Source organism: Diabrotica virgifera, chromosome 6 (assembly GCF_917563875.1).
Source record: "Diabrotica virgifera virgifera chromosome 6, PGI_DIABVI_V3a".
Lineage (NCBI taxonomy): Eukaryota > Metazoa > Arthropoda > Insecta > Coleoptera > Chrysomelidae > Diabrotica > Diabrotica virgifera.
The window spans coordinates 95,015,564-95,042,890 of NC_065448.1; the positions used below are offsets into that span (position 1 = coordinate 95,015,564).

At 32.3% G+C, this 27,327-nt stretch overlaps 1 protein-coding gene across 1 annotated transcript in view; it reads left to right on the plus strand.

Moving 5' to 3' along the window:
• The first annotated feature begins 23,557 nt into the window (after positions 1–23,557).
• Positions 23,558–27,327, plus strand: part of LOC126886124 (protein-L-histidine N-pros-methyltransferase-like) — a 376,323-nt gene continuing 372,553 nt past the window's right edge. The window contains exon 1 of the mRNA XM_050652968.1: positions 23,558–23,597. Within this exon, the coding sequence (XP_050508925.1) occupies positions 23,558–23,597 (40 nt within the window). The remainder of the gene's footprint in view (positions 23,598–27,327) is intronic.

A 27,327-nucleotide genomic window follows, 5' to 3' on the forward strand; every position in this document is an offset into this window, starting at 1 on the left:
AGGTCACCGGGGAATTACCAGACCGAGTAATCAAGAAATTTCAAGATCTTGAAATTTCTTGAGTCAAGACAAGATATAAGGTGACAAGAAAATGTCAAGACAAGATTTTTTAAAATTTCTTTATTTTTTTTTTCAAGACTAGACAAGAATTTGATATCAAGACAAGAGTTCTTGTCTTGTCGACCCCTAAAAATATTCCATTTTACGTTAGAAGATTTTTATTAAAAAAAAAACAGAATTACTAAGCATGATCAAAGGGAGGAAAATACAATACTTCGGTTATGTGTTGTTCGGTTGATGTGAATTTTTAGTATTTTAAACTACTGCGTTAGCGTTTTATTTTTCTGTTCACCCGGCCAGAGTTTGAACGCACATCCACTAGAGCACTATTTGTTAATCGTATTCCAAGTATGAATATCTCCATTTCATCTCGTTTTATCTCAGTTTTTATTATGGTCTATTATTGAGTTAAGGTCAGAAGAAAATCTCACTGGAATCGAAAATTAACTGAATAATATCAATTGCAAACTAATTGGGACAATAACTCATTTGTCCCTAATAAAATATGTTAAACGACAGATGAACCATTTATGTGATCAACGGCATATGGATGCAGAGGGTAAGGGGAAATCACTGCATTAAAGGTTCATATGAAGATTTGAAAAGAACAAAAATAGCGAGTCGTTCAAAAATGTCGACCTCTAGTTAAAAATACTTATTAGTTTTCTCAGGATTAAAAAAAATGAATGCATTTAAAAAGCATTGGCCCGACATTTTGCGCCTATGCTCTTAATGAAAATCAAGATTTTTACAGTGTTTAAACAACTTACTTATACAATCAAATACCATCTTAAATAATAACAAACGCTGAAGTTACTTACGATTCCGGTTGCTTTATTTACCCGAAGCAAAATTTATTCATACGCGGTATACCGAATAATAATTATTCATAAGGTACTGATGAACCTCCTGCAGTCGTTTTAGCGCTAAATTATCAGATTTGTGTCACCGAACGCCTGTGTAAATTACGTTATCGTGGGTTCGGATTCCAACGAGGTGTCCCACCAGGTATAACAATGGGACAGTACATCAGCCGTGCATTACGGACATTCTGGAAGTAAGTAAGAGTCGGTTTGTTTTATTCATTTCTGTAACTTTGTTTTCGCATTCTTTTTTTTGTACTTAGTCGATTTATGTGGTATATGTAACACTAACAAGATGTACGTAGGTACGGATTAACTGTATTTTTTCACTTCGAATGATGATGAACTGTAATTTTTCACTTCGAAAATTTATACAGGGTGTTTCTCATTAAGAATTGTCAATATAGTAACTGGAGAAACCTTAGCACAAAATACGAAGATTTAATCTAAAACACTTAACTATAAAGTATTCCTCCTTACCGAGATACAGAGTGTTTTATTACAAATATTCTAAAATGATTTTAGCCCATTGTTAAAGAACCTTTTAATATTGTTTTGTTCAAACTTGACACACAGTTTACACATATTAGAATACTTTAACTGGTCTTAAAAGATAGTTTTCCGCTGTTACCAGAGGCGTGCTGTAGGGATATATACTACATTTTCGCCCCTTTCCCCCTCACAATCTACGCCACTGTCGTAATAATCATTTCAGCATATTTTTTTTGATTTCTTTTTACTTTTACATAAATATTATCCTTGTGTCTTATTGCGATAAAGTAAGTAGTTTTCAAGTTATTTGCGTTTAAATATAATATGCTCCATAAGTAGAGACTGGAAAATATGCACTAAAAAATGTCTAAAATATGCATGCAATATGCATTTTAAAACAAGCTGAATATGCACAATTAACATGCAAATATGCATTTATATATGCACTTATTTTTATATGAATAATTTTATGGTTTACGTTAAATACATAAATAAATAAAAAATAATAAAAATAAATAAATAGGTTTGAATTTAAACCAAATTGTATTATTATTTCTTAATATATTTTTTTAACTTCAGGTTTTGTGACAAATAAAACGGCAAAATATTTTATTTTGACCACAAGATAAATAAGAGTACAATAAAATAAATGTACATATTTTTATTGTTACAATATTGATTCATATTTTCTAAACTAATATTATAAAAAGAGTACAATAAAACAAATTTACATATTTTTATTGTTACAATAAATAATCATATATTGATTCATATTTTCTAAACTAATATTATGTCTTCTATCTGTTAATATTTGTTTATAGGCAGAAAAAGATCTCTCAACGTCACAAGATGTAATTGGGGCATATTTAAACTTTGCTATTAGAGACGGATCCATATTAATATTTTCATCGAAGTTTCCAAAATTGATTATATTATTTATTGAACGCAATAAAGTGAAACCCTCATTTTTGTTTAAAACGTCATCAAGTTTATCTTTAATTTTTACTCCAATTTCCCCATTCAGATTTGTTATTTTCTGTTTAACCGAATCAACAATAGACATACTATTGTGAAGACATAAATTTTGAGCCTCTAATTTTGTAATTGAACTTTCAATGATATCGAAATTCGATTTTATATACAACAATTGATTTTTAATAGACTTTTCTTTAAAAATATTTTGACAGTTATCAATAGCGGTACAAGTCGGATCAAAACTTGAAATAACGCTTTTGATGTCGTCGTAGTGTTCAGATAAAAATATAGCACTTTTAAGCCAAGTTCCCCATCTGGTTAATACTGGTTCTGGTGGTAAAGGAATATCGGGAAGCATCTCCCTATATACCTGTACACGTAGTGGTGCTTTCAGAAATACTTTTTTTACATTATTTATTAAGGTGTTTACATTGGGAAATTCAATTCTAACTTTCTCTGCAACTCTGTTTAGGCCGTGCGCCAAACATGTACAGTGAATTAAATTAGGGAAAAAGATTTTAAGATTGGATGCAGCTTTCATCATATATGAGGCGGCATCACTAAGCATTAATAATATTTTTTCAAATGGTACTTGATCAGGTAAAAAAAAATTTGTTAGGGATTCGTTAACAAATCTAGCTATTGTAGCATAGTTTGTTTTTTCCAAACATTTTACACTAATTAAGTATGAGTTTTTAAAATCGCCAGAGTCGTTAAGAACTCCAACAATTAGATTCGCAATTTGTCGACCCTTTGTATCCGTTGTTTCGTCGACGGAAATCCAAAGATATTCGGCTTTTAACTGATTTTTAATACTCGTCATCACATCTTTGTAACATGCACTGACATATTTTTTCCGAAGAGTTGAAGAACTTGGTATTTGAGCTGGTTTATCTTTAATCTTGCAATAAGTTTTTAAAAAGTTTTGACACGATTTATGTTCTAACTTGTGCAGAGGGATATTGCAGTTCAAAAAAAAATGGCATAAATCCTTTGCAAAGGTTTCTTGCCCAACTGACGTATTCTGAATCTGCAAACTGTTCTGTAGAATCTGCTGGCGAGGTTTATTATCATTTTTTGATAGCTTAGTTTGGTGAAGTGAAGTTTTTATGTGTTGAACTACTTGGAATTTCTTTTGACATGGAATCTGGAATATAATGATAATGATGTTTTAGATGTTTTCGTAAATAGATACCTACATTAAAATGATCAAACTTTTTAAACCTCCCCCAATTTTTTTTTATTTCTCAAAGTGAAATTGAAATCGTCAAACAATAAAGTACAGTCAGTGTACCGTAGTATACAGGGTGGGCCACTCTCAACACCTCGCTCTGTATAAGCCAAACCGTTGCGAACTTTAAAAAACAGTTTTTGAAGAAATGGGACGGTTTGTCATTTTAGAATAGACAGACACATAGATGTGCAAAGAAGTTTGATAAGTTTAAAAATCTATTGAAGTGGAGAACTTACCTTTTTATCACAAATGGTGCAAAACATACTTTCACTGTCGATAACTTTTAGATGATTGTTACTTCCAATCCAACTTCTGAGAAGACTTGATTTTTCCCTTGCTACTTTAGGCATTTTCACAATAATAATAAAATGATTTTTTTACACAGTATAGTCAATAACTTGCAATCACAAAAGTTGAATAATCGGCGATTGATTTAAGACTAACCATTCATAAAATAAAATAATCTATCCTACCCTTAAAATGCTTAAAATTTCGTTTTGGTTGGTTTTCCCAGAATAATTCATAGTTGGCCGACACCAGCAGAAAGTACAGGTAATATTTGTAATGTTATTCAAAATATAATCGGTATTTACTTAGGTAATTTGTAAATTCTGAGAAGTCTATAAATCTTAAATATCCGGATAATGATACCTGCAGCTATAAATAACGCCCATTATGTTTATGGGTACAACAACAAAGGAGCTTAACAGCAAAATATTTACTTTCACATTTTATTTTAATGGATGTTGATGTTACTAATATATACCTTATTTTTAAATGGGGTAGAGTAAATTCCCATCAAAATATGCATTTATATGCTCTTAAATCTCCAAATATGCAAGGCATATGCATTTATGAAAAACATGAGAAATATGCAGCATATATATGCATATGCATTTTGCATATAATCCAGTCTTTATCCATAAGACTATGTATTTTAAACTACATACATACATTCAGGGCCGCCGAGAGGGCGGTACAGCCGGTACATTTTACCGGGGCCCGGCGATGTAAGGGGCCCTGCTTTTCCCGATTTTTTTTTGCTCTTCACTTTATGTCCATAATGCGTTTAATTAATACTCGGTTATATTTAATATTATGACCTTTAATCGATTTGGTTTAAAATTTTAACAGCAATAAATTACAGGAGTGAAATACTACAGTGCAGTCAGATAAAACTATGGTATGGATATGGAGATTAAAAATATATCAGGGCTTCTGGAATATTTACAAAAAATCAGAAGAATCTAAATTAGTTACGAGCAATTATGGAATAAATCCAGAATTTACATCAAATAAAGAAAAACGGTGCAAAAAACCTGTGAGATTTTTTTATGATTTGCCTGGGCCTGGTAGTGATGCGACTGATAATTTTGAGCCCGACGCAGTATTTCGCTGGGAAATATATTTAATATTGTCATATAATAAGCAATTTAAACTGAAGATTTAATGCGAAAAATAAAATTCATTCGCTATTTAACATTTTATGGATATTCCGAGATGAAGATGACGACAATATTAAGAAAAAAATTGATATAGATATATATGTATGGCACGAGTTTTATAAAGAAGACGTTAATGAAGAATTGATAGATAAAATTTTTCATTTGAGAGCGATATACAAGGGGAATACGGATGGTTAGCCCCCGCCGTTTCGCCCCCGCCTTTTCGTCCCCAGCCGTTTCGCACCCGAACCGTTTCGCCCCCCGGATTTTACCTAACATTTTTAACTAGTTGCATTGAGTTATAAATACAATATTAGTAATACATTTACCTATTGATTATTTACCTATTGCGTCATTCGTTCTCGACTTTTCGAAAACTAATTTTGCCTTAATTTCAATATACGAATAAAGTAAGGATTAAGATAAATTTATTTCTAATGATTCCAGGAAATTTAGTTTTACCGTAGTAGCCTATACTATTAGAAACGGAATATAAGCTGTATAAAGTCAGCGGTGAGTATTCACAATTATACATTTCTAGTGTGAGTTTAGTTACGACTAGTTCAGTTCAGTTCGATATTTCTGTTAATGGCGGACTACGTTTTGTCAAAGCGAAACAATTTATCTTAATCCTTACTTTATCCGTATATTGTAAGTAAGGCAAAATTAGTTTTCTGAGAACAAAATCCTTTGTGTAAGTAAATATGTAAAATTATTTCTGAGAACGATAATTATGTATTAATCCTGTCTACCTACTATAAATATGTGTAACAAAGCACTTGTAAGCAAAACAAACAAAAAATGATCAATAGGTAAATGTATTACTAACATTGTATTTATATTTCAATGCAACTAGTTAAAAATGTTAGGTAAAATCCCGGGGGTGAAACGGTTCGGGTGCGAAACTGTTCGGGGGCGAAACGCCCGCAAATCATACAAGGATACTACTGGTGAATCTCAACTTTCTGCGATAGATTTGCTTATTAAAATTAAATATCTTAAATTTGAATCGTTATTGCGTTGAGCATATTTTGCACATTACCAGTGACAATCGCAGAAGCATAAAGACCCTTTAGTTTTCTTTTTCGCATAAAAAATACTATGAGGTAATGATGAAACAGGATCGGTTAGCTGCCTATCAACTTTGTGAATTGAGAATGATTTGGCAAAATCACGCGATTTTTCGAAAATTAGAGACATTTTTGCCAATCTGAAAACTCGAAAAGCACCTGTATTATAAATATTTCCACTGTTATAAATATAATCAAAATTTAATAAAATTTATATTTGAAAGGTTTTTACTTATTATAAATAATTTCATTTCTATAAAAATTAAACAATTTTTTTCGCTTTCCACTTTTTACCGAGGGCCTGCCCTTCACTTTTTACCGGGGCCCGCTCATCCCTCTCGGCGGCCCTGCATACATTCAATAAGATCATATTATGTGTTTAAAATACATATATCTTATTGGATCCATTACGTTAAAACCCAAATAACTTGAAAACTACTTACTCTATCGCATTCAGACATAAGGATGATATTTACGGAAAAAGTAGCGAAGAATCAAAAAACATGCTGAAATGACTACTACGACAGTGGCGTAGATTGTTTCTTCAGTTACGATATAGACAATTCTTAGTGAAACACCCTGTATAGAGTGGCCACTAAATATTTTATACTATATGACTTTTTTGCCTGATTATCTAAATTGATTTAATTTGAAGCTTTAATTCACATTTTACTTTTTAAGACCCCTATGTTTCATCTATTTAAGTATTTCGGTTGTTTTTATTTCCCTTTTTTGTTTTACTGTGACTCAACTTCTTATTTTGATGAGAGAAAATTCTTCGTCACAGACAGTTGACTACAATTTCAACAAATTGTTCCCGGGTTTGAGTGATCCTTCAAAATAATTTTGAATTTAAATCGGTCCAGTCTTTTAGATCTTGGGCCCATACACTTAAAAAACATGATTAGCTTCCTCATGAGACTTCGTTTGTTCAGTTATTCATGTCAACTTCGAAATCGTCAACTTTGGAGCACCCACAACTGAAGTACCCTTAAAAATGTGTCGGACAATATTACCAGTACATTGATACTATTTTATCAAAGAATCCTACAAAAATCAGCTGTGAGGTTATCAATTTTATGACTCCATAAATTTGCTAGTTTAGGGGGCGCAAGCATCATAAAGACTCAAAATGTATCCCTTCACAGCTAATTATTGCAGTATTGTTTGATAAGAATACTTACAATAATTAACAGGTAATATTGTCTAACAAATTTTTAAGGATATTCCTAAAACTACTAAAATTACTACTAAACAAAACAAACAGTTTTTGTGAAAATTATGGACTAAAACTGAATATAAAAAAGACCAAATACATAATAATAAATAAGAAAACAAAATATACAAACAAACATACGTTTGGGAAATTTACCGATAGAAAAGAGTGATAAATACAAGCACATATACTAAATTACCAATCAAGATGCAGTAGAAATAAACAAACCAAGACACGTTAGATGCTACTAGGATCACTCCCGAATCATAATTTACAATGTATATACATTGTAAATCCCAAATAATGATTTCCAATGTTTATGCATTGTAAGCTATGATTCGGGAGTGCTCCTAGTAGCATTTAACGTGTCTTGGTTTGTTTATTTTTACTGCATCTTGATTTTAAATTTAGTATAGGAATCTGAATTTCAGACAATACTGATCAAACAACGGAAATAAATCTATACTAAATTTACAATCAAGATGCAGTAGAAATAAACAAACCAACACACGTTAAATGCTATAGTAGGAGCACTCCTGAATCATAATTTACAATGTATATATGTTATAGTCAAAGCCCGAATTTCAGGCACTCCTAGGTTTGACTAGGCAATCCTCAGGTCTGACTGACGGTCTTAGTCAAAGCCCGAAATAAATTAGAGTTTCGGCCTTTGACTAGTCAAACCTAGGAGAGACTAATTTGGTCAGGCAAAGGTCGAAATTTAATTTTATGAAATCGGGGTTTGACTAGTCAAACCCCGATCTAGCTTAAAATGTCGTAATTTATTAGAATAGGTTTAATAAAATGTCATTTTTTAATTTTAGTGTTTATTATTTTTACATTGTCGTAATCAAAATAAAAAAATTAGTGTTTATTCTCACATGTTGAGACATTATGGCATTTAGAGTTGCACAATACGTTAGATCTTTACACTTGCATAATTTTGAGGAGCATTTCTTATTGCAGTAGCATTTTATAAAGCCTTGTAATCCAAATTTAGAATCTTTTGTACTAATTTCTCTTAGAGACAGCTTAACGTCTGAAACATCTTCGAAATTAAGAAAATTCTCTTATTTAATTTCTTGAAAAAAGTGTGTTTATTGTTCCGTATTTCGTACCAACTCTATATAAACCGTCAATTATTGTTTTATCTTCTATGATACCCAAAATATTTCGAGCATCTCCTTTGGCTGTATCAAAGCTAGGGATCGGTATTGTTACAGTTTTTCCGATCGAAATTAGAGGATTTTTTTTCACTTAATTGTTCCATAGCATTAGCCTGGGCATAAGGACCTTCAATCGCCTTTGCTTTATTTATTTTAATCTTTTCTGTGTGTGCACAAAGCATGCAAGTAACTTTTCTTTCAAAACCTTCATAGTATGCACCAAGTGTGCTATCAGCGTATACAATATGTACCACCAGACTACAAATTATGCACGTATGTACGTCAGAGCTCTCTTTTTGGCAAATACAACAAACCACATCTGAAGAAGTAATCTGAATTGTTTGACAATTTTCTTCCTCTCCTAGTGACGACGGTCCAGGGGCTTCATTAGTATTATGGTGATACTTAGTTTTTCTCCGATTGCAATATCTTATTTCACAGTTGACGATAAAACAATTGACGGTTTATAAAGAGTTGGTACGAAATAAGGAAAAATAAACACACTTTTTTCAAGAAATCAAATAAGAGAATGCAAAGAGAATTTACTTAATTTCGAAGATATTCTAGACGTTAAGCTGTCTCTAAGAGAAATTAGTACAAAGGATTCTAAATTTGGAGGACAAGGCTTTATAAAATGCTACTGCAATAAGAAATGCTCTTCAAAATTGTGTAAAAGGTCTAACGTATTGTGCAAATCTAAATGCCATAGTGCCTCAACATGTGAGAATAAACACTAATGTTTTTATAAAAATGTATACCATTTTTATTCAGTTGCAATGCGAAGCCAACACCGTCTTAATTTTTACTTAGATTAGAGAATGATCAATTAAAAATATTTTATTTTATTAGGTTGAAAAACTTAGTCTACTAATTTTTTCATTTTAATTACGACCATATAAAAATAATAAACATTAAAATTAAAAAATGACGTTTTATTAAACCTAATATAACAAATTACGACATTTTAATAGCTGATAGGGGTTTGACTAGTCAAACCCCGATTTCATAAAATTGAATTTCGACCTTTGGCTGACCAACTTAGTCTCTCCTAGGTTTGACTAGTCAAAGGCCGAAACTGTAATTTATTTCGGGCTTTGACTAAGACCGTCAGTCAGACCTGAGGATTGCCTAGTCAATCCTAGGAGTTCCTGAAATTCGGGCTTTGACTATAACATATACATTGTAAATCCCAAATCATGGTTTCCCAAGTTTATACATTGTCAATTATGATTTGGGAGTGCTCCTAGTAGCATTTAACGTCTCTTGGTTTATTTATTTCTACTGCATCTTGATTGTAAATTTAGTATAGGATAAAAATAGCAAGAAATGCGTTTGTAAAAATGAAAATAATTCTCTGCAACAAAGACGTGAGATTAGAACTGAGAGTAACTCGGAGATACACTACTTGTACTTGTTTTCGATACTGAAATATGGAGTTGAAAGCTGGACATTGAAGCAAGAACACATAAATAAGCTACACTCATTTGAAATGTGGTGCTACAGGAGGATGCTTAGAATAGCATGGATACACAAGAAAACGAACATGGAAGTATTGCGAGAAATAGGCAATAATATAAGCACAATAAAAATAAGAAAATTATAGTATATGGGAAACATAATGAGTTGACAGCGATATGATATGCTAAAGCTGATAATACAGGGAAAGAATAAAAATTTGAAATTTTTTATTTTATCTCTTTTAATTTGGGTTTGATCTTAAAAAAATTTGCGTACGAATATATTTTAATAAGTTTATTCTTAAAAGTATTTCTGTCAATGTTAAAAAAATTATATCTAACTGAAAAATATATTCAAATGTCAAATAACAAAAAGTTATTCTGGTTTCTATTTATAAAATTTATTAATTGCTTTGTTCTTCCTAAGATTTTCAATTTCAGACTCACATTTTTCATAACAATTTCATTAAAAAGCTCTTCACAAACAATTATGTCATGGAGAATGGCGCAATCCATTATTTTGTGAAATTTTATCTTTTGCGACAACATTTTTAGCATGTAAATACCGAAATCAATATCAGTCTAGTCTGGTCAAAGCATAGGCGGCGTCACAATGTATTTAGAATTTTATGTGCTATGATTTGAGAATATTTACTAAGAACCTATTAAATATTCTCTTACATTTTTATTAAAGTATGTATGTGTTACGTAAGGTTATGAAACTGATTTCTTGTGGCATCTATAAGTTAAATATTGTGTCTATATGAGGAATATGTTTAATACAGGAATAAAGAGACCAACGCTCATATGGTATTCATTGATCTTGAGAAAGCATATCATAGAGTTCCTTGAAAGATTCTGTGGTGGGCACTCAATAGGAAAGGAGTCCCTGGCGAATATGTAAAGATTGTGAGAGATATGTATGAGAGAGTAACGACTAGTGTTAGGACAGGTGTGGGAGAGACTGATAAATTTCAGGTGAAAGTAGAATTGCAGCAAGGCTCGGTGCTTAGTCCTTATTTATTCTGATTAGTTTTGGACCAGATAACAGCGAAACTACAGGGTAGTATTCCATGGTGCCTAATGTATGCTGATGATTTAGTGTTAATAGGAAATAGTGAAAGAGACTTAGAACAAAAACTGGAACAGTGGAGACAAGCTCTGGAGGAAAAAGGTTTAAAACTTAGTAGGACAAAAACAGAGTATTTGGAATGTTCATTTAAAGATGGAGTTACTACAAATAAAATGGTATCTTTGGATGGTGAAATGATTGTGAAAAGCAATAGTTTTAAGTACCTATTACAGAGTAATAGAGAAATATATGGAGATGCATGCAGTAGAATTAGGGCTGGATGGATGAAGCGGAAAGAAGCGAGTGGTGTGTTGTGTGTGCAGAAAAATTCCAATGAAGCTGAAGGGAAAATTCTATAAAACAGCGATAATACCGGCTATGATGCACGGAACTGAATGTTGGGCAGTGAAAAAGAAAGTGGAACAACGAATGCATGTGGCAGAAATGAGAATGCTTAGATGGATGAGTGGAGTGACAAAGAAGGATAAAATTAGAAATGAGTATGTTAGGGGAAGTCTAGGTGTGGCACCAATTGATGCCAAAATGAGAGAGCATAGGTTAAGATGGTTTGGTCATGTTCAACGTCGAGACGTTAATCACCCAATACGAAGAATAGCTGAAGTACAGATTCCTGGAAGGAGTAGGAGAGGAAGACCAAAGAAGACCTGGGGGAGACGATAAGGCAGGACATGTTGGTAATGGGGATTAACATCTCTATGACCCAAGATAGAGTTGTGTGGAGAAATGCAATTAGGGAAGGCGACCCCGCATAGGGATAAGGCAAAGAGAATGATGATGATCGTGTTTATATGAGATTAGCCACAGTTGATTATATTAACAATGACATTTTTACCTAAAAAAATTTAAGGTTTCGGTTTCCAGTCCGGAAATTGTTTTCAATGAGATATTTGTATAGAAAATTGTGTTTAAAGAGTTTATAACCGCCGAGGTTTTGAGGAGGTTATGTATGACAAAATTGCGGTTGAAATACTTGACCACGGTGTTGTAAGCAAGTCATGCTTTGGCTGAAAATATCTGAGGGTGGATGTTTTATACCCTATGGTACATCAAATTCTGATTGATTATTCTGCGTGTTTCTGCATTATTTTTATATGAAAAACTCATACAGAAGTAAAAACCAGAAGTAAAAACTTCAAATTGTATTCTGGTAAAAAATTGTTTATTAAAACTATCTAAAAGTCATCCAAATGGATTGCAAAACGTTTTAGTTCTAATTCAAAACATCTTCAGTGCCTAGAATGAAGTATTTCCACGTTAGATTAAAGCAAAAAAGTTAAATTGTGACTGTTAGAAAGAAAAAACATGTGGGAATACTTACATTCTGCAGAGTAGTTTGAAACTAGCACACTATTTAAAGTAACCCCATAATATATGGTTTACATATTTTATATTAGTAGAATATGTTGACTACAAGTTGATGTTGTTAGATATAATATAATGCATGCCTAAAGGGCAACATGCTTCCCTGCTCGAAAATGCTAGGTAATTGCCAGTTCAATGGGCACAGACCAACTGAGAAAATAGGAAATGGACATGCAATATGACAAGAGTGACATGACATGACAAGATAAAGCCAATTTTTGGTTAAAGCTTAAAAAGTGTGGTTTGATTTTGGATTTTTAGTAAAATATAAAGGTTGTTAATAAAAATCTGAAAATGCAAATTTATATTATTTAAATATTATAATCTATTGTAAAGTCTTAATTAGCAATTCTCTATTCCAAAAGAAACTTATGGATTTTATAGATTTACTGTAGGTCTATTTTATTGTTCAAAATGTGACGTCATCGAATGTGAAATGACAAGATGAAAGTTAAATTTAGTTAAATAAAATGAAATATACTACATACTAAACAATTAATGGACTGATGTGAAAGAATAGGAAGCTAAATGAACCAAAAATTCACAATTTTAAGAGTTTTTTATGAGATGTACTGTTGGTTGCCTAACAAGATGGGAGTTCGAGTATCGTGAAATAAACAGTATATGCAGAAAGCGACTATTTTAGTGTGTTAAATTTTTATTAGCATACTATTGTACTGATTAATTATGTCTGTTAAAAGTGGAAGAGGAATTGTGGAAAAATTAAAGTAACTAAAGAATACAGATAGTGAAATAATGGTGGTGTCAAAGATATGATTTTAATGAAATGTAATGGAACGAATAAAAGTATGTAATAAATTTCATAACGGAAAAGGGGGAAATGAACTATGTGACAGCAAAATCTAATTGACTTTATGTTGTTTTGGATGGACTAAAGGAATTCGAGAAAATATACCTTGATAGGCTACCAGCCGAAATGATTAGTGAATGAACAATAGGATGGGAGCTAACTAATATGGGTCAAATTGTGGGTTGATGTCAATATGTAAAGAAGAATCTAGATTGAATGAGTATCAAAAATAGAGAGCTATGAGTTGGATTTCTATAGGTGGTAGTGGAGTTAGCAAACTGAACCAAATTAACTATATATAAGTGCAGGAGTTTGTGAACGTATATGGAAGATATGACTAACTGAATTAAGAAACAAATGTAAAAAACAAAATACTAATGTGAAATTTAAATTAGGATAACTAGATAAAGGGGTTGCCTGATATGAATGGAAATGAAAAGAAAGATAGGAAAGAAATGTAAAGGATAATATATGCATTAAAAACTTAATTATTATAATCTGAAAAAACTTTGAATGAATGTGTGATAATGGATTTTGGTGTGCAGTACCCTATTGTTAAGTAAAGTCTAAAAATCTAAAAGAAGAAGGTGACAAGAATGTTATAATAAAAGGAGAGTGAGATATGTAGCAAACAGAGTAATTAGCTGTATGTTGTTTTTAAATGGTATATGGTAAATGGTAAATTAAAATGGTAAACAACGTAAATTGTAACACTTTTAAGTATTTAGGGTAAATGATAAACCGAGATGTCACTTGTATGAAAGATATATATATATATATATATATATATATATATATATATATATATATATATATATATAATAGCGCTGCAGGCCTCAGGGGCCCATGGCTTGAAATTTTTCAACTGTCTTTCTCCACTTTACTCTGTCCAGGGCAGCTGTCTTCCAGTTTACAACGCCTGCTCTTTGTAGATCCTCTTTGGCTGCTTCCAGCCACTTTTTCCACGGTATGAAAGATATAGAAATGAAAATAGCACAGGGAAAACAAGCCACGAAAGCATTCCAAGAACACTCCAACTAAAAAAAAAACAAAGAAGGATTTTTCATTGCATTGTGCTGAATATTACCCTACAAGAGCGGAAGAATGGCCAGTGACAATAATACGAAATAAAATACGAACAGTTGAATTGGAGTTTATGAGGAGGTGTCTACAAATCACAGTCTATAAAAACAGGAAATATGAAACAGAATAGAAGTAGAATGCTTAATTACAAAAAAGTTGTGGTAGTGAAAGTAGAGCCCTGAAATGGTACGGGCATGTACAAAGAATGCCGGAGCACAGGTGGCCGAAAAGATTACTGGACTGCGACCCGCGAGGAGGAAGACCTGCTGTAAGGTGGAAAACTTACATAGGAAATGCTATGATAGATAGAGACCTCAGAGATAGCGACTGGGAGAATAGAGTGCTATGGAAGACGAAAACGGCAAACTCGTAATGGAAAAAGCCATGAAGAAGAAAGTAATTCAGCGAACTAGTACAGCTTAATATAAATAATAAATTGAATAAAATACTCTGTTCTTGGAAAAATAATGAAACAGGAAAAGTAATTTGACAATCATGAAACCGGAAGTATATGTATATTTGTTCTCATCTTGCGAAGTCGTGTGGAATAATATATCACTTGTACTATTTCGGTGACTTTAAAACAGTAGTTTCGGTCGCATTTCTAAAACCGGAAGTCCTAGATAAAATTTCTCACCTTTAGTATCATCCTTGGATTATAAGCTTTCATTAGACACGTCATTTGTCATTCTATCTGGTATAGTGGCGGAGGATTTGAGTTCACGGACAGACAGAGAGACGGACGGATATGGATAATTCAACGTTTTCACATTTTTTCAAAATTGGTGAAATAGTATATTATGCAACGAACATTTAATGTTTATTAAACGAGCCGCCTTGCGGCGAGTTTTGTATAGAGTACGAGCTTCATAATGATAATTAAATGTAAGTTGTATAAACGATTTTTTCTATGATCATTTACAACAAAAAATATATTCAAATTTATTAATTTTGTAACCCAAACAAATTAAGTAGTTTGTCAGTTTGACAGTTTGTTTACATATTGAGAACTGTCAAAGCGTATGTATTTGACTCGCTATTGGTCACTGCGCGTATGCTTCACTGCGCGTATGCTCTCTGCTGCGTCACTTTATCGCGAATGCCATATCGCGATTTTATTGGTTAAAAATCTGTATCCTAATGAAAATCTTTATCATAATTATTAAATTAAATGAAGTTCATTATGATACAGGTAGTGAAATCATAAAATTGATATATTTTATGGTATGAGAATAGAAAAATGTTCGTTAACTTACTTTCGACTTAGCTAAATTGGTTTAGACTAGGCGTACTAGTTTATCCTGAAGTGTGAGTCTTTATTATATCAGAATAAACTAGTTTTGCCTGAAGTGTGCGTCTTTATATCAGCATAAACTAGTTTGGCCTACCCGCGATAGGACAAACTAGTTTGACCTAAGCCATACTAGTTTATCCTTACCCTCTTAGGACAAACTAGTTTGTCCTGAAATCGGGTTTGGCCGGTAACATATATATTATGATTTTTATGTTTTATCTGTATATTATGTTTTAACTGAAAATAATGTTAGTATCCATAATTTTTCAAAAAAAATTTTTGAATTAGAAGGATGTAATTGCATACCAGAATATAGTTTTTAATTCCAAACAACTTTTCATAATAGCAATTTTCAATATTATGAAAAATAAAGCTACTTTACTCTTGAGTGAAATTTAAACTTTTTGACATACCTCGTATAATATTCAAAAAATTTGATATTTGATGGTTAAATCTTAGGTTTTGGACCATGCAGACCTTTTTATGAAGAATAACTTTTTTTCGTAAAATTAATAATAAAAAAGGTTTCCATATGGATACAACTTACAGGGACATACTGTATATAAAATATGTCTTTTTGTTGGTCTCTAGAAAGGTCAGAAAAGTTCAATAGTCATACTTCCAAAATCTGTAGCGGTGTAAAAAAAATCTTAAATATCTATAAAATTGCTTAATAAATGTAGAATTAGCCAATGATGTAAATTACTACACAACAGTACAATTTTCCCTGATTTCCATATTCGCTCTTTATAGAGTTTTTGTCTTATTTTGTTTATTATTATACGTATATGCTCTGATCAATATCTGACTGTCTATATTTATTGTTTAAACGCAGCGATTATCAAGATATACCGGCAAGCTCGAAATTACTTGACCACGAACGTAATTATTAACCGTTTATTAGCAGCTTCGGCTAATTCGGAGCAAAAAGCTTTAGGTCTTATCTACCTCCCGATTAAGCAACACTGCAAACTTTTAGCTATTTAACCGTCAAATTAAATTAACAAGTATCGACAACTTTTTTGCCCTAATCAGCAGTATAGTGCTCGAAGCTGTTCTTTCTTCTTCGCAGACCGCAATTATAAGCGAACGCATGGGATCGATCTCTATGGAAATTAGGAACAAAATTGAAGTTTGAACTTATAATAATAATTATACTTCATTATTGGTTCTCACGGTCAACTGTTTCATGCACTACACCACCTCATTATTCAAACGGCTTATAGTTCAGTAATCGAAGATTAATTGGTAATATGAAGTGAATTTGTAAACGTGTCCGTATTTAACATTTTTTTTATAACAATTATTACAATTATTACAAATTAAGCACCAACTGTATGAAAATGTGTTAAAAGAAAACAAATAGACGACTAAAATGTTTCAGTATCCTTATGCGGGTATATTTTGCCTATTGCATTTCTTTATGCAGACATTCTTTATAAAATATTAATATTAAAAATCCAAATTGACTACAATTATTGTTCCAATTATTAGTGCAGCTGATATGTAATGATAGAAGTATATAATTTGGACCACATAATTATACTGCACATATAAAGGTTCAAATTTAGATACGAGGCCATCTCAGATTTTGCCTTTTTCAAAAATGGCGGGGATTCAAAATGGCGCTATACATTGTGACTAATAGCACGATAACTTTTGAACGATACTTCAGATTGCAACCAAATTTGGTATATAGGTTCTTTTTTTTTATGTATAAAATCGAGGTCTTGAACCAGAAGAATCGGTTTACCGGAGGTTGTGTTTTTCCTGGTTTTATTTAAAAAAAAAATGCTGTTTTTTTCTTCAATTCTTTCATCCTGTATGTATTAATTTTTCAAAAAGTTAATACCACCATTGAAAAGGGCGTAAAAATGTTTTTTAGGAAATATTTTCAACTTTTTAGTTATGTTAATTACCATTTAATAAATGCAAAACGTATCTTCACATGCACCTATATGCGGCAGATTCGTGCAAATATTATAATAATTATTGTGCATTTAATGGTAGAAGCATATAATTTGGACCACATATACTACACATATAAAGGTTCAAATTTAGAGACGAGGCCATCTCAGTTTTTGTTCCTTTTGGTACAAATTTGGTATATAGGTTCTTTTTTTGATGAATAATATCGAGGTCTTGAACCGGAAGAATCGGTTTTCCAGAATTTGTGTTTTTATTGTTTTTTATGTAATAATAAATTTTTCAAACAGGTAATAACGCCATTGAAAAGAGTGTAAATATATTTTTTAGGAAATATTTTGAACTTTTCAGTTGTGTTAATTACCATTTAATTAATGCATAACGTATGTTCACATGTACCTATGGGCGGCAGATTTATTTTGAATGCCCGCCATTTTTGTAAAAGACTAAATCTGAGATGGTCTCATATCTAAAAATTTGAATCTTTGTATGTGTAGTATGTGTGGTCCAAATTATATGCTTCTACCATTAGATGCACAATAATTCTTATATTATTATTTGCACGAATCTGCCGCACATAGGTACCTACATGTGAAGATACGTTATGCATGTATTAAATGGTAATTAATATAACTAAAGAGTTTAAAATATTTCCTAAAAAAAATTTTACGCTCTTTTAAACGCCGATATCACCTTTTTGAAAAATTAATATATAGAGGGTGAAAGAATTGAAAAATAAACAACATATTTTTACATAAAAAAAAACAGTAAAAACACAAATTCTGGTAAACCGATTCTTCCGGTTCAAGACCTCGATATTATTCATCAAAAAAAGAACCTATATACCAAATTTGGTTGAAATCTGACATCTCGTTCAAAAGTTATCGTGCTATTAGTCACATATTAGTCGCCATTTTGTATGCCCGTCATTTTTGTAAAAGGAACAAAAACTGAGATGGCCTCGTATTTAAATTTGAACCTCTATATGTGTAGTATATATGGTCCAAATTATATGCTTCTACCAATAAATGCACAATAATTCTTATATTTGCACGAATCTGCCGCATATAGGTACAACTGGTTCCTAAAAAAACTGATACGACTCTTAGTAAGATTTGATCATTTTGAGCAGTGTATGATTGATCTGACATTATATTATATTTATTATGACAGACAAATAATAAAATAAACAAAAAAACAGTCATTTTTTAAGGTTGAAGTTACCTGACACATTTTAAGATTTGGCAGTGACAGTGACAGTATGTAAATAATAAGTATTTATCCTTCAAAATATAATAAATTAAATATAATTTTTCTCCAACCGTGTTAAAAATGCAATTTTTAGCACTCCATGCGTGCGTTAAAAATGCTACTTTAAGGCACTAGTGCTTTAAAATATTTTTAAGGCACTGCAGTTCGTATTGACCATATAGACAATTTTGATGTAATGTCAACAAAATATAAAAATGGAATGTCAGTCACGTTCAAGTAAAAGTTTTTGAAGATATTGTCCTGTAATTACGTTTGTAGAAAAAATATTGTATGATATGTGTGTTAAAAAGTACATTTTTAAGGCACTCATGTGAATTGCAGAACTCGCTATCGCTCATTCTGCAAACTTTTACATGCGTGCCTTAAACGTGTACTTTTAACACTTATATCATAAATAACTATAAACTCATATTCATTATATCACACCTCATCAAAAGCTTTTTACAAGAACATAGTCAGCGATTTTGATATGGCTTAGAGCCAGACTACATCAAGATCGCCTATAAATCGTACTGGTAATTGCATTGCAGCGAGACCAAAAACAAAAAGAAGAAGAAGAAGAAAGTACACTGCTCAATTTTATACAAAATACGCTTAAGAGTCGTATCAGTTTTTTTTTGGAACCAGCTGTACATGTGTGTGTGTGTGTGTGTGTTCACAAAGAGGGGATGGCATTAGATATACTACATATAGGCACATGTGAAGATACGTTTTGCACTTAATAAATGGTAATTAACATAACTAAAAAGTTAAAAATATTTCCTAGAAAATATTTTTATGCTCTTTATAATGGCCGTATTAACTATTTGAAAAATTGATACGTACAGGGTGAAATAATTGAAAAAAAAAACAACATATTTTTACATAAAAACCAGGAAAAACACAACTTTTGGTGAACCGATTCTTCTGGTTCAAGACCTCGATCTTGTACATCAAAAAAAGAACTCATATACCAAATTTGGTTGAAAGCTGAAGTCTCGTTCAAAGGTTATCGTGCTATTAGTCACATATGTATAGTCGCCATTTTGAATCCCTGCCATTTTTGTAAAAGGAAAAATCTGAGATGGCCTCCTATCTAATTTTGAACTTTTAGATGTGTAGTATATGTGGTCCAAATTATATGCTTCTACCATTAAATGCACAATTCTTATAATATTTGCACGAATCTGCCGCACTATATGCACATCGAATGTTTTCGTTTTTTTTTAATTTCTTTATAAATTTTTCTGGGATGTATACTGCCCCATTTTTATTCAATATAAATTCATAAATTCAGAGCACATTATAAACCTACTGCTAATTATTTAGGCGAGTGAATACTTGCAAAAGGAGAACGCCTGAATAACATGAGATACGCTGATTTCACTGTCATTTTTGCAGACAGTCTGGAAAGTCTGCAGATGCTTGTCTCAAGGTAGCAGAAGGAAGCAGGACCAGTCATGGACCTTAACTGAAGCATCACTGAAGAGACTCAAAGCATTTGAAATGTGGTGCCATATATGTATGTTGAGAATTTCCTGAAAAGACACATATACAAACGAAGCAGTTCTGGATAGAATGGGTAAAGAGTAAAGAGCGTGAACAAGTCGTCACCACAAAATGTCATAAACTGGAATACCTGGACCACTTAATACATAATGGGCAATAATACGACCTATATTTTAAGGTAAGGTGCATGGAAAATGAGCTACAGGAAAAAAAGAACATCTTGGTTACAAAGTGGTTTAATTTGACCAACACGGGTATTTTTAAGGCAGCAGTCATTGAAGTCAAATTAGCCATGATAGTGTCCAACATCGGTAACGAATAGGAACCATTATAAGAAGAATAAATTTCTCTCTTCATACATTGAAATATTAATCCCCTTCACAGACAACATATACCGGATAAAGGGAAGATGACCCTAATAAGACCAAAAATATGCTACTAGGAGTGGAAATTAACGTTTTAACAAGTCTGTATGAGCTATTGGTGGGTAGTTGCTGGTTTGTGTTCTTTCCGTTTACTCTACTTTAATGCCACCAGTTTATTTTCTACTACTTTGAAACACGTTCTGAATGAAAATTAAAGAACAGTTTAATTCTAATATTATTATATACAATCCAATATAGTCTAAGAGCTAGTGAACCCTCCGACTAACGGTCGTCCTGTAAGGCTAGAAATTTTTCTAGTGATAATTCATGGCACACCAAGGCTAAAAACCATGACCTGGCAGGCCTCAGCGGTGCACGTGTATCTACCAGGTGAATAGAAAAGTGCAAATTTAGGGGGTAAAATAAACTTTCTCCTGTAAGGTTTAAATTTAAGTATGTGTTTGAGTAAGTCATTTAGAAGAAATGCGTACAATGACAGGCGATTCTGAAGAGCATAAGACCTTGCCAGGCGAGGGGAAAGATTAGGGGTTTTTCCTAAAATTATTCTTTTTGCATCGAACAATTTTTTTTAGGTTTTTTGAATCATTCCAAACAGAAAAGGTCTTTAGTGATTTTTCTCTTAAGTTAATAGTTTTTGTTATATAAGCGATTGAAAATTTTGAAAATTGCGAAATCGGCCATTTTTGACCTTAACTCGGACATTTATCTAAAAATTTCAATGTTGCCAAGGTACGTAGATATTCTTAAAAAATTTATTGATGAAATCCCGAAGAGTTTTTTGCAATAAAATATCGAAAACCCCTTTGTTTTTTAATTTCTAATCAATCGGGCGCGACACTGTAGTATAAGTGAGGACGTTTGAGTTTGCATAAATTCATTATCTCGAGAATGGGCAAATTTAAATAGAAATCCTCAGACAGGTCGATTTTTATATATATATATATATATATATATATATATATATATATATATATATATATATATATATATATATATATATATATATATATATATATAATACTAGTGACGTCATCCATCTGGGCGTGATGACGTAATCGATGATTTTTTTAAATAAGAGTAGGGGTTGTGTGATAGCTCATTTGAAAGGTTATTTAATTCTCTATTCAGTAATATAAACATTAACATAATTATTTATACAGGGTGTCCAAAAAAATTGTTTTCTTCTATTTGTCAAATTTAATCAAAGTTAATTTAATAAAAAAAATTTTTTGTACACCCTGTATAAATAATTATGTTAATCATCAAAGCCATTGTTTATGAAAACAAGCAAAACCGTCATTTATTATTAAATTATGTTAATGTTTATATTAGTGAATAGAGAATTAAATAACCTTTCAAATGAGCTATCAGACAACCCCTACTCTCATTTAAAAAAATCATCGATTACGTCATCACGCTCTGATGGATGACGTCACTAGTATTATATATATGCCAAACAGTCCTAATCTAAAAATAAAAATCGACCTGCCTGAGGATTGCTCTTGAAATTTGCCCATTCTCGAGATAATGAATTTATGCCAACTCAAACGTCCTCACTTATACTACAGTGTCGCACCCGCTTGATTAACAGTTAAAAAACAAAGGGGTTTCCGATATTGTATTGCAAAAAACTCTTTGGGATTTCATCAATCAATGTTTAAAGAATATCTACCTACCTTGGCAACTTTGAAACTAGATAAATGTCCGATTTAGGGTCAAAAATGGTCGATTTCGCAATTTTCAAAATTTTCAATCGCTTATATAACAAAAACTATTAACTTAAGAGAAAAATCACTAAAGACCTTTTCTGTTTGGAATGATTCAAAAAACTAAAAAATTTGTTCGATGCAAAAAAAAATAATTTTAGGAAAAACCCCTAATCTTTCCCCTCGCCTGCCAAGGTCTTATGCTCTTCAGAATCGCCTGTCATTGTACACATTTCTTCTAAATGACTTACTCAAACACGTACTTAAATTTAATCCTTACAGGAGAAAGTTTATTTTACCCCCTAAATTTGCACTTTTCGATTCACCTGGTAGATACACGTGCACCGCTGAGGCCTGCCAGGTCATGGTTTTTAGCCTTGGTGTGCTATAATTTATCACTAGAAAAATTTCTAGCCTTACAGGACGACTGTTAGTCGGAGGGTTCACTAGCTCTTAGACTAATAGAATTCCAATATACATTTTGTATGAGTATGAGTAGTGTCTGTTTTATCTACCCCTTTGGCCGTTATTATTTATATTGGTTTATTGTTTTTAAGGAGTAAGAGGCATTTCTAGAACATTATTACGAGACTAAATAATTTGAGCAGGTCTTGGTCATTCTGTGTAAGTGACTAAGTTTCTGAACCATATGTTAGCACTGGTCTTATTAGTGTTTTGTAGACAACCAATTTAATTTTTCTAGGTATTTTTGAGGCCTCTATGTTTTCTTAAGCCATAGTAATACTTATTGGCGAGCACTATTCTTCTTTTAATTTCTTCACTGATATTGATTCACTGAATTTTGCCTTTAGTTAGCAGCGACCCTAAGTATATATGGAGGATTATTATTCTTGTAGGTGTCGGGTTGCTTGACCTAGCGCAACACATATATTTGGTCTTTTGAACATTTATAGTTAGTCCCATTCTCTATGCAGTTGCTCTTAACGACCGAAATGCTTCAGTCATAGATTCTGTGGACCTATCTATGATGTCTATGTCATCTGCGTATCCGACAATTTGTATTGATTTGTTAAAGATGCTACCATTCGTATTAATCTGGGACTCTCGAATTATTTTTTCTAATGCCAGGATAAATAAGAAACACGGTAGTCCATCACCCTGTCTTAGTCCATTTTTGCAATGGAAGGGTCTTGAAAAATGGTTTCGGATTTTTACTATGCTCTCTGCTCCTGTGAGTGTAAGTTCAGTTAATTGGACAAGATATAAATAAATAACATAATGTATTCTTTACGTGATCCTATTAAAATGAGATATTTCATTTTTAGCAAGTACCTACTTCATTGCCTGGTCTATAACGTGCCATCCCATTTCTCCAGATTTAATTCTGCATACATCATGATAGTACAGAACCGCTTAAGGGATGGGCGAATTAAACAATTTGACTAATTTTGCGTATATAAATGTTTTTTAAGGAGTGGTTCGACAAATTTAGTATGCAAAGCTTCTAAAGTTATTCTTTTAACGTTTACAAGTATTATGTGAGAGGATTTGAAATGAAAAGATGGTGGGAATGTTAAAAATATCAATATTAATCAAATAATTTTTTGCATAATGAATACGTACGTTGAATCGGTTATCGTTTGTGGAGAGGATTAACACGAGATGTAAATAAACAATAAAATATAATTGCTAATGCAACTATATACGAGGGAACGGTTAAAAGTAGCTTAAGCTGTAAGAACTGTAAGAACACTGTATAAATTTTAAGTAATGCGCTAATTGCGATATTTTGTATGAAAGGAAAACAAGAAATTAACACTATTAATTGATGAAGTTAACCATGTGTCTTCTATATGTTGAAAAAAAAAAGAGTATTTAGATTCTGAAACAGAAGAACAGGCATGATTTCGTACGGGTCGATCCACTATTGATCCCATTTTCTCCTTAACCCAGATAATAGAAAAAAAGATGGCACAGATTAATCAAGAAATTCATATGGCGTTCGTCAACCTACGGAAGCCTACGATAGCGTTCCACTGAAGAAGCCGTGGCAATCAATGTAAAGCACGAATGTTAAAATAGAAATAATAAAAGCCGTCAAAGTACTACACAATCAATCGCTAGAACCATTTTTATATATTTTGGTGGGTAAGGGTCTTCTAATGCGGCCGATATTATAGTGGTAATTACATTGTTGTCAAGTATTCCGTTTTTATGGAAATGTAATGAACTTTCTTATTTCAAATACAACACCCTGTATATTTTTTGCGGTTTGAAGTCCTTAAGAAATACTGATTATTTTCCATGTTATATTCCCTATGCTATATCTAATTGCCATAATTTCGGAGTTATTGTTACCTACATTTATTAAAAAAAATTTAAACAAATTATAAAGATCATTTTTTTCGGCTCGCGTGGACATTATTTTAGGTTCTTTGGACAATTAAGAACAAAAAAGGTGTTATGTAATTTTCCTATAAAGTTAATCGTTTCCGAGTTATAAACAATTTAAAACTGAAAAAAATCGAAAAATGACGATTTTCTAGATTCAAAAACACAAGTAGAAAATATTATTTTTGGAACTACGAAGTACCTAAATTCAAGCTCAAACCTTTTTCTGTGAGCTCCCTGTAAAAATTTTTGCACGTTTTATTCCAAAGCATTGTTTTTTTTTTAATTATTAATGAAGCGCATGAACAACCATGGCACACCGTCACAACCGACATGATCGGACCACTACCAAGATCAAGCAAAGGCAACATCTACGCAATCGTTTTCCAAGACACTTTTTCGAAATGGGTAGAAATTGTTCCCGTAAGACGTGCCACAGCCAGCGTCGTATGTCAAGCGTTAAAGGACAAAGTAATAATGAGATTTGGATGTCCAATCAAACTCATATCAGATAATGCCACTTCATACGAGAACAGAGAATTCAAAAGTCTACTGAAAGAATTAACATCGAAAAAATCGCAATTCCACCATATTCCCCACCGAATAACCCAGTAGAAAGAACAAAGAGGGTAATCAAGACCATGATTGCTCAAATGGGACGCATACATCCCAGAACTGACTTTCGCAATCAACTCAGCAAAACACGACTCTGCCGGATTCTCTCCAGCATTTTTAAATTTCGGACACGAACTAGACATACCCAGTAAAATTATAGAAGCGCCTAATCCGCCCGACATAATTCCACCAACGTACAAATGGAATAAATTAAGAGAAACTATCGAACTGGTAAGAATCAACTTGGCTAAAGCGTTTACATCACAAAGCCACTACTATAATCTACGCCGCAGAGAGTGGACTCCTAAAATCGGAGATAAAGTCATGAAGAAAGAACCAATACAGAAGTAAAAACTTCGAGATGTATTCTGGTATAAAATCGTTTATTTAAAAACTATAAAATGTCATCGAGTGCAGAACGTTTTCGTTCTAAACAGAACATCTTCAGTGCATCCTGCCGAGTATTTTGAAACTAGCACACCGTAAATAGTGTTAACATCATCATATATGGTTTACATAATGTAATATGTTAAAATGTTATGACGATGTTAATGGATAAAGTGGAACACATGCTAAAAGGGTGCCATGGTTCCCTGCTCGAAGATACTAGGTACTTGCCAATTGCCATTGAATTGGCAAGTACCTAGTATCTTCGAGCAGGGAACCATGGCACCCTTTTAGCATGTGTTCCACTTTATCCATTAACATCGACTTGTAGTCATAACATTTTAACATATTACATTATGTAAACCATATATGATGATGTTAACACTATTTACGGTGTGCTAGTTTCAAAATACTCGGCAGGATGCACTGAAGATGTTCTGTTTAGAACGAAAACGTTCTGCAATCGATGACATTTTATAGTTTTTAAATAAACGATTTTATACCAGAATACATCTCGAAGTTTTTACTTCTGTATTGGTTTTTTAAACTATGGTATACAGCCAACTATTGGGATTTTCCCATTGATTTTTTTTTTTTTTTTTCATGAAGAAAGATTACAACATTTCCAATGCCGCCAAACAACTGAACGCCAAATTAGCTCCCAAATTCTCCGGTCCATATACTATTCACAAAGTACTATCCAAAGTAATTTTTCAGTTAAAGGACGCAACGGGAAAAACAATTAACAAAGTTCACATCAAAGATATGAAACACGACGATAGTACATGATTTCATCCTCTCCCTTAACCAATCCCGAACCACACACACACTCTTCACACCAGTTATACAACGACACCTCTGAATTACATACAGTTATCAAAATTAAATAAAGTCATCATCGAGATCTCAGCAGTGTTGAGACTGCCACAGAACAGCCCTGTAAGAACGCCGCCGCCCACTCCAGGACGAAACGCCAGGACAATACGGAAACAACACCAGCAAACGATACAGACGTTAGTGCTAGTGCTAGTGCATTAAATGTTATTCGTGAGTTTAATTTTCAGAAAGACGTATTTTTTTTTCTCTTTTGTTATAGTTATAAGTCGTAGTTGAGTAGCTAAAATTTTGTTCTAATTTTTTTTTTTAGGAGAGGGGGGTGTGATAATAATATAATTTTATCGTCTAGAGTACGCCAATGAATTGAGTAAAACACGTTTTTGTACTGTTTCGAACGATATAAAAATCGGATCGAAAAGCCTATACTAGATTCGCTTTCAAGATGCAGTAGAAATAAACAAACCAAGACACGTTCAATGCTACTAGGAGGACTCCCGAATCATAATTTACAATGTATAAACTTTGGAAATCATGATTTGGGATTTACAATGTATATACATTGTAAATTATGATTCGGTTGTGCTCCTAGTGGCATTTAACGTGTCTTGGTTTGTTTATTTCTACTGCATCTTGAAAGCGAACCTAGTGTAGTTGATTATTATTCTTTGAGCGTTGATCGAAGAATAATAGACAACAGCGAGGTACAAGAGGTGAGTTTATGTAGGTAGTATTTCCCG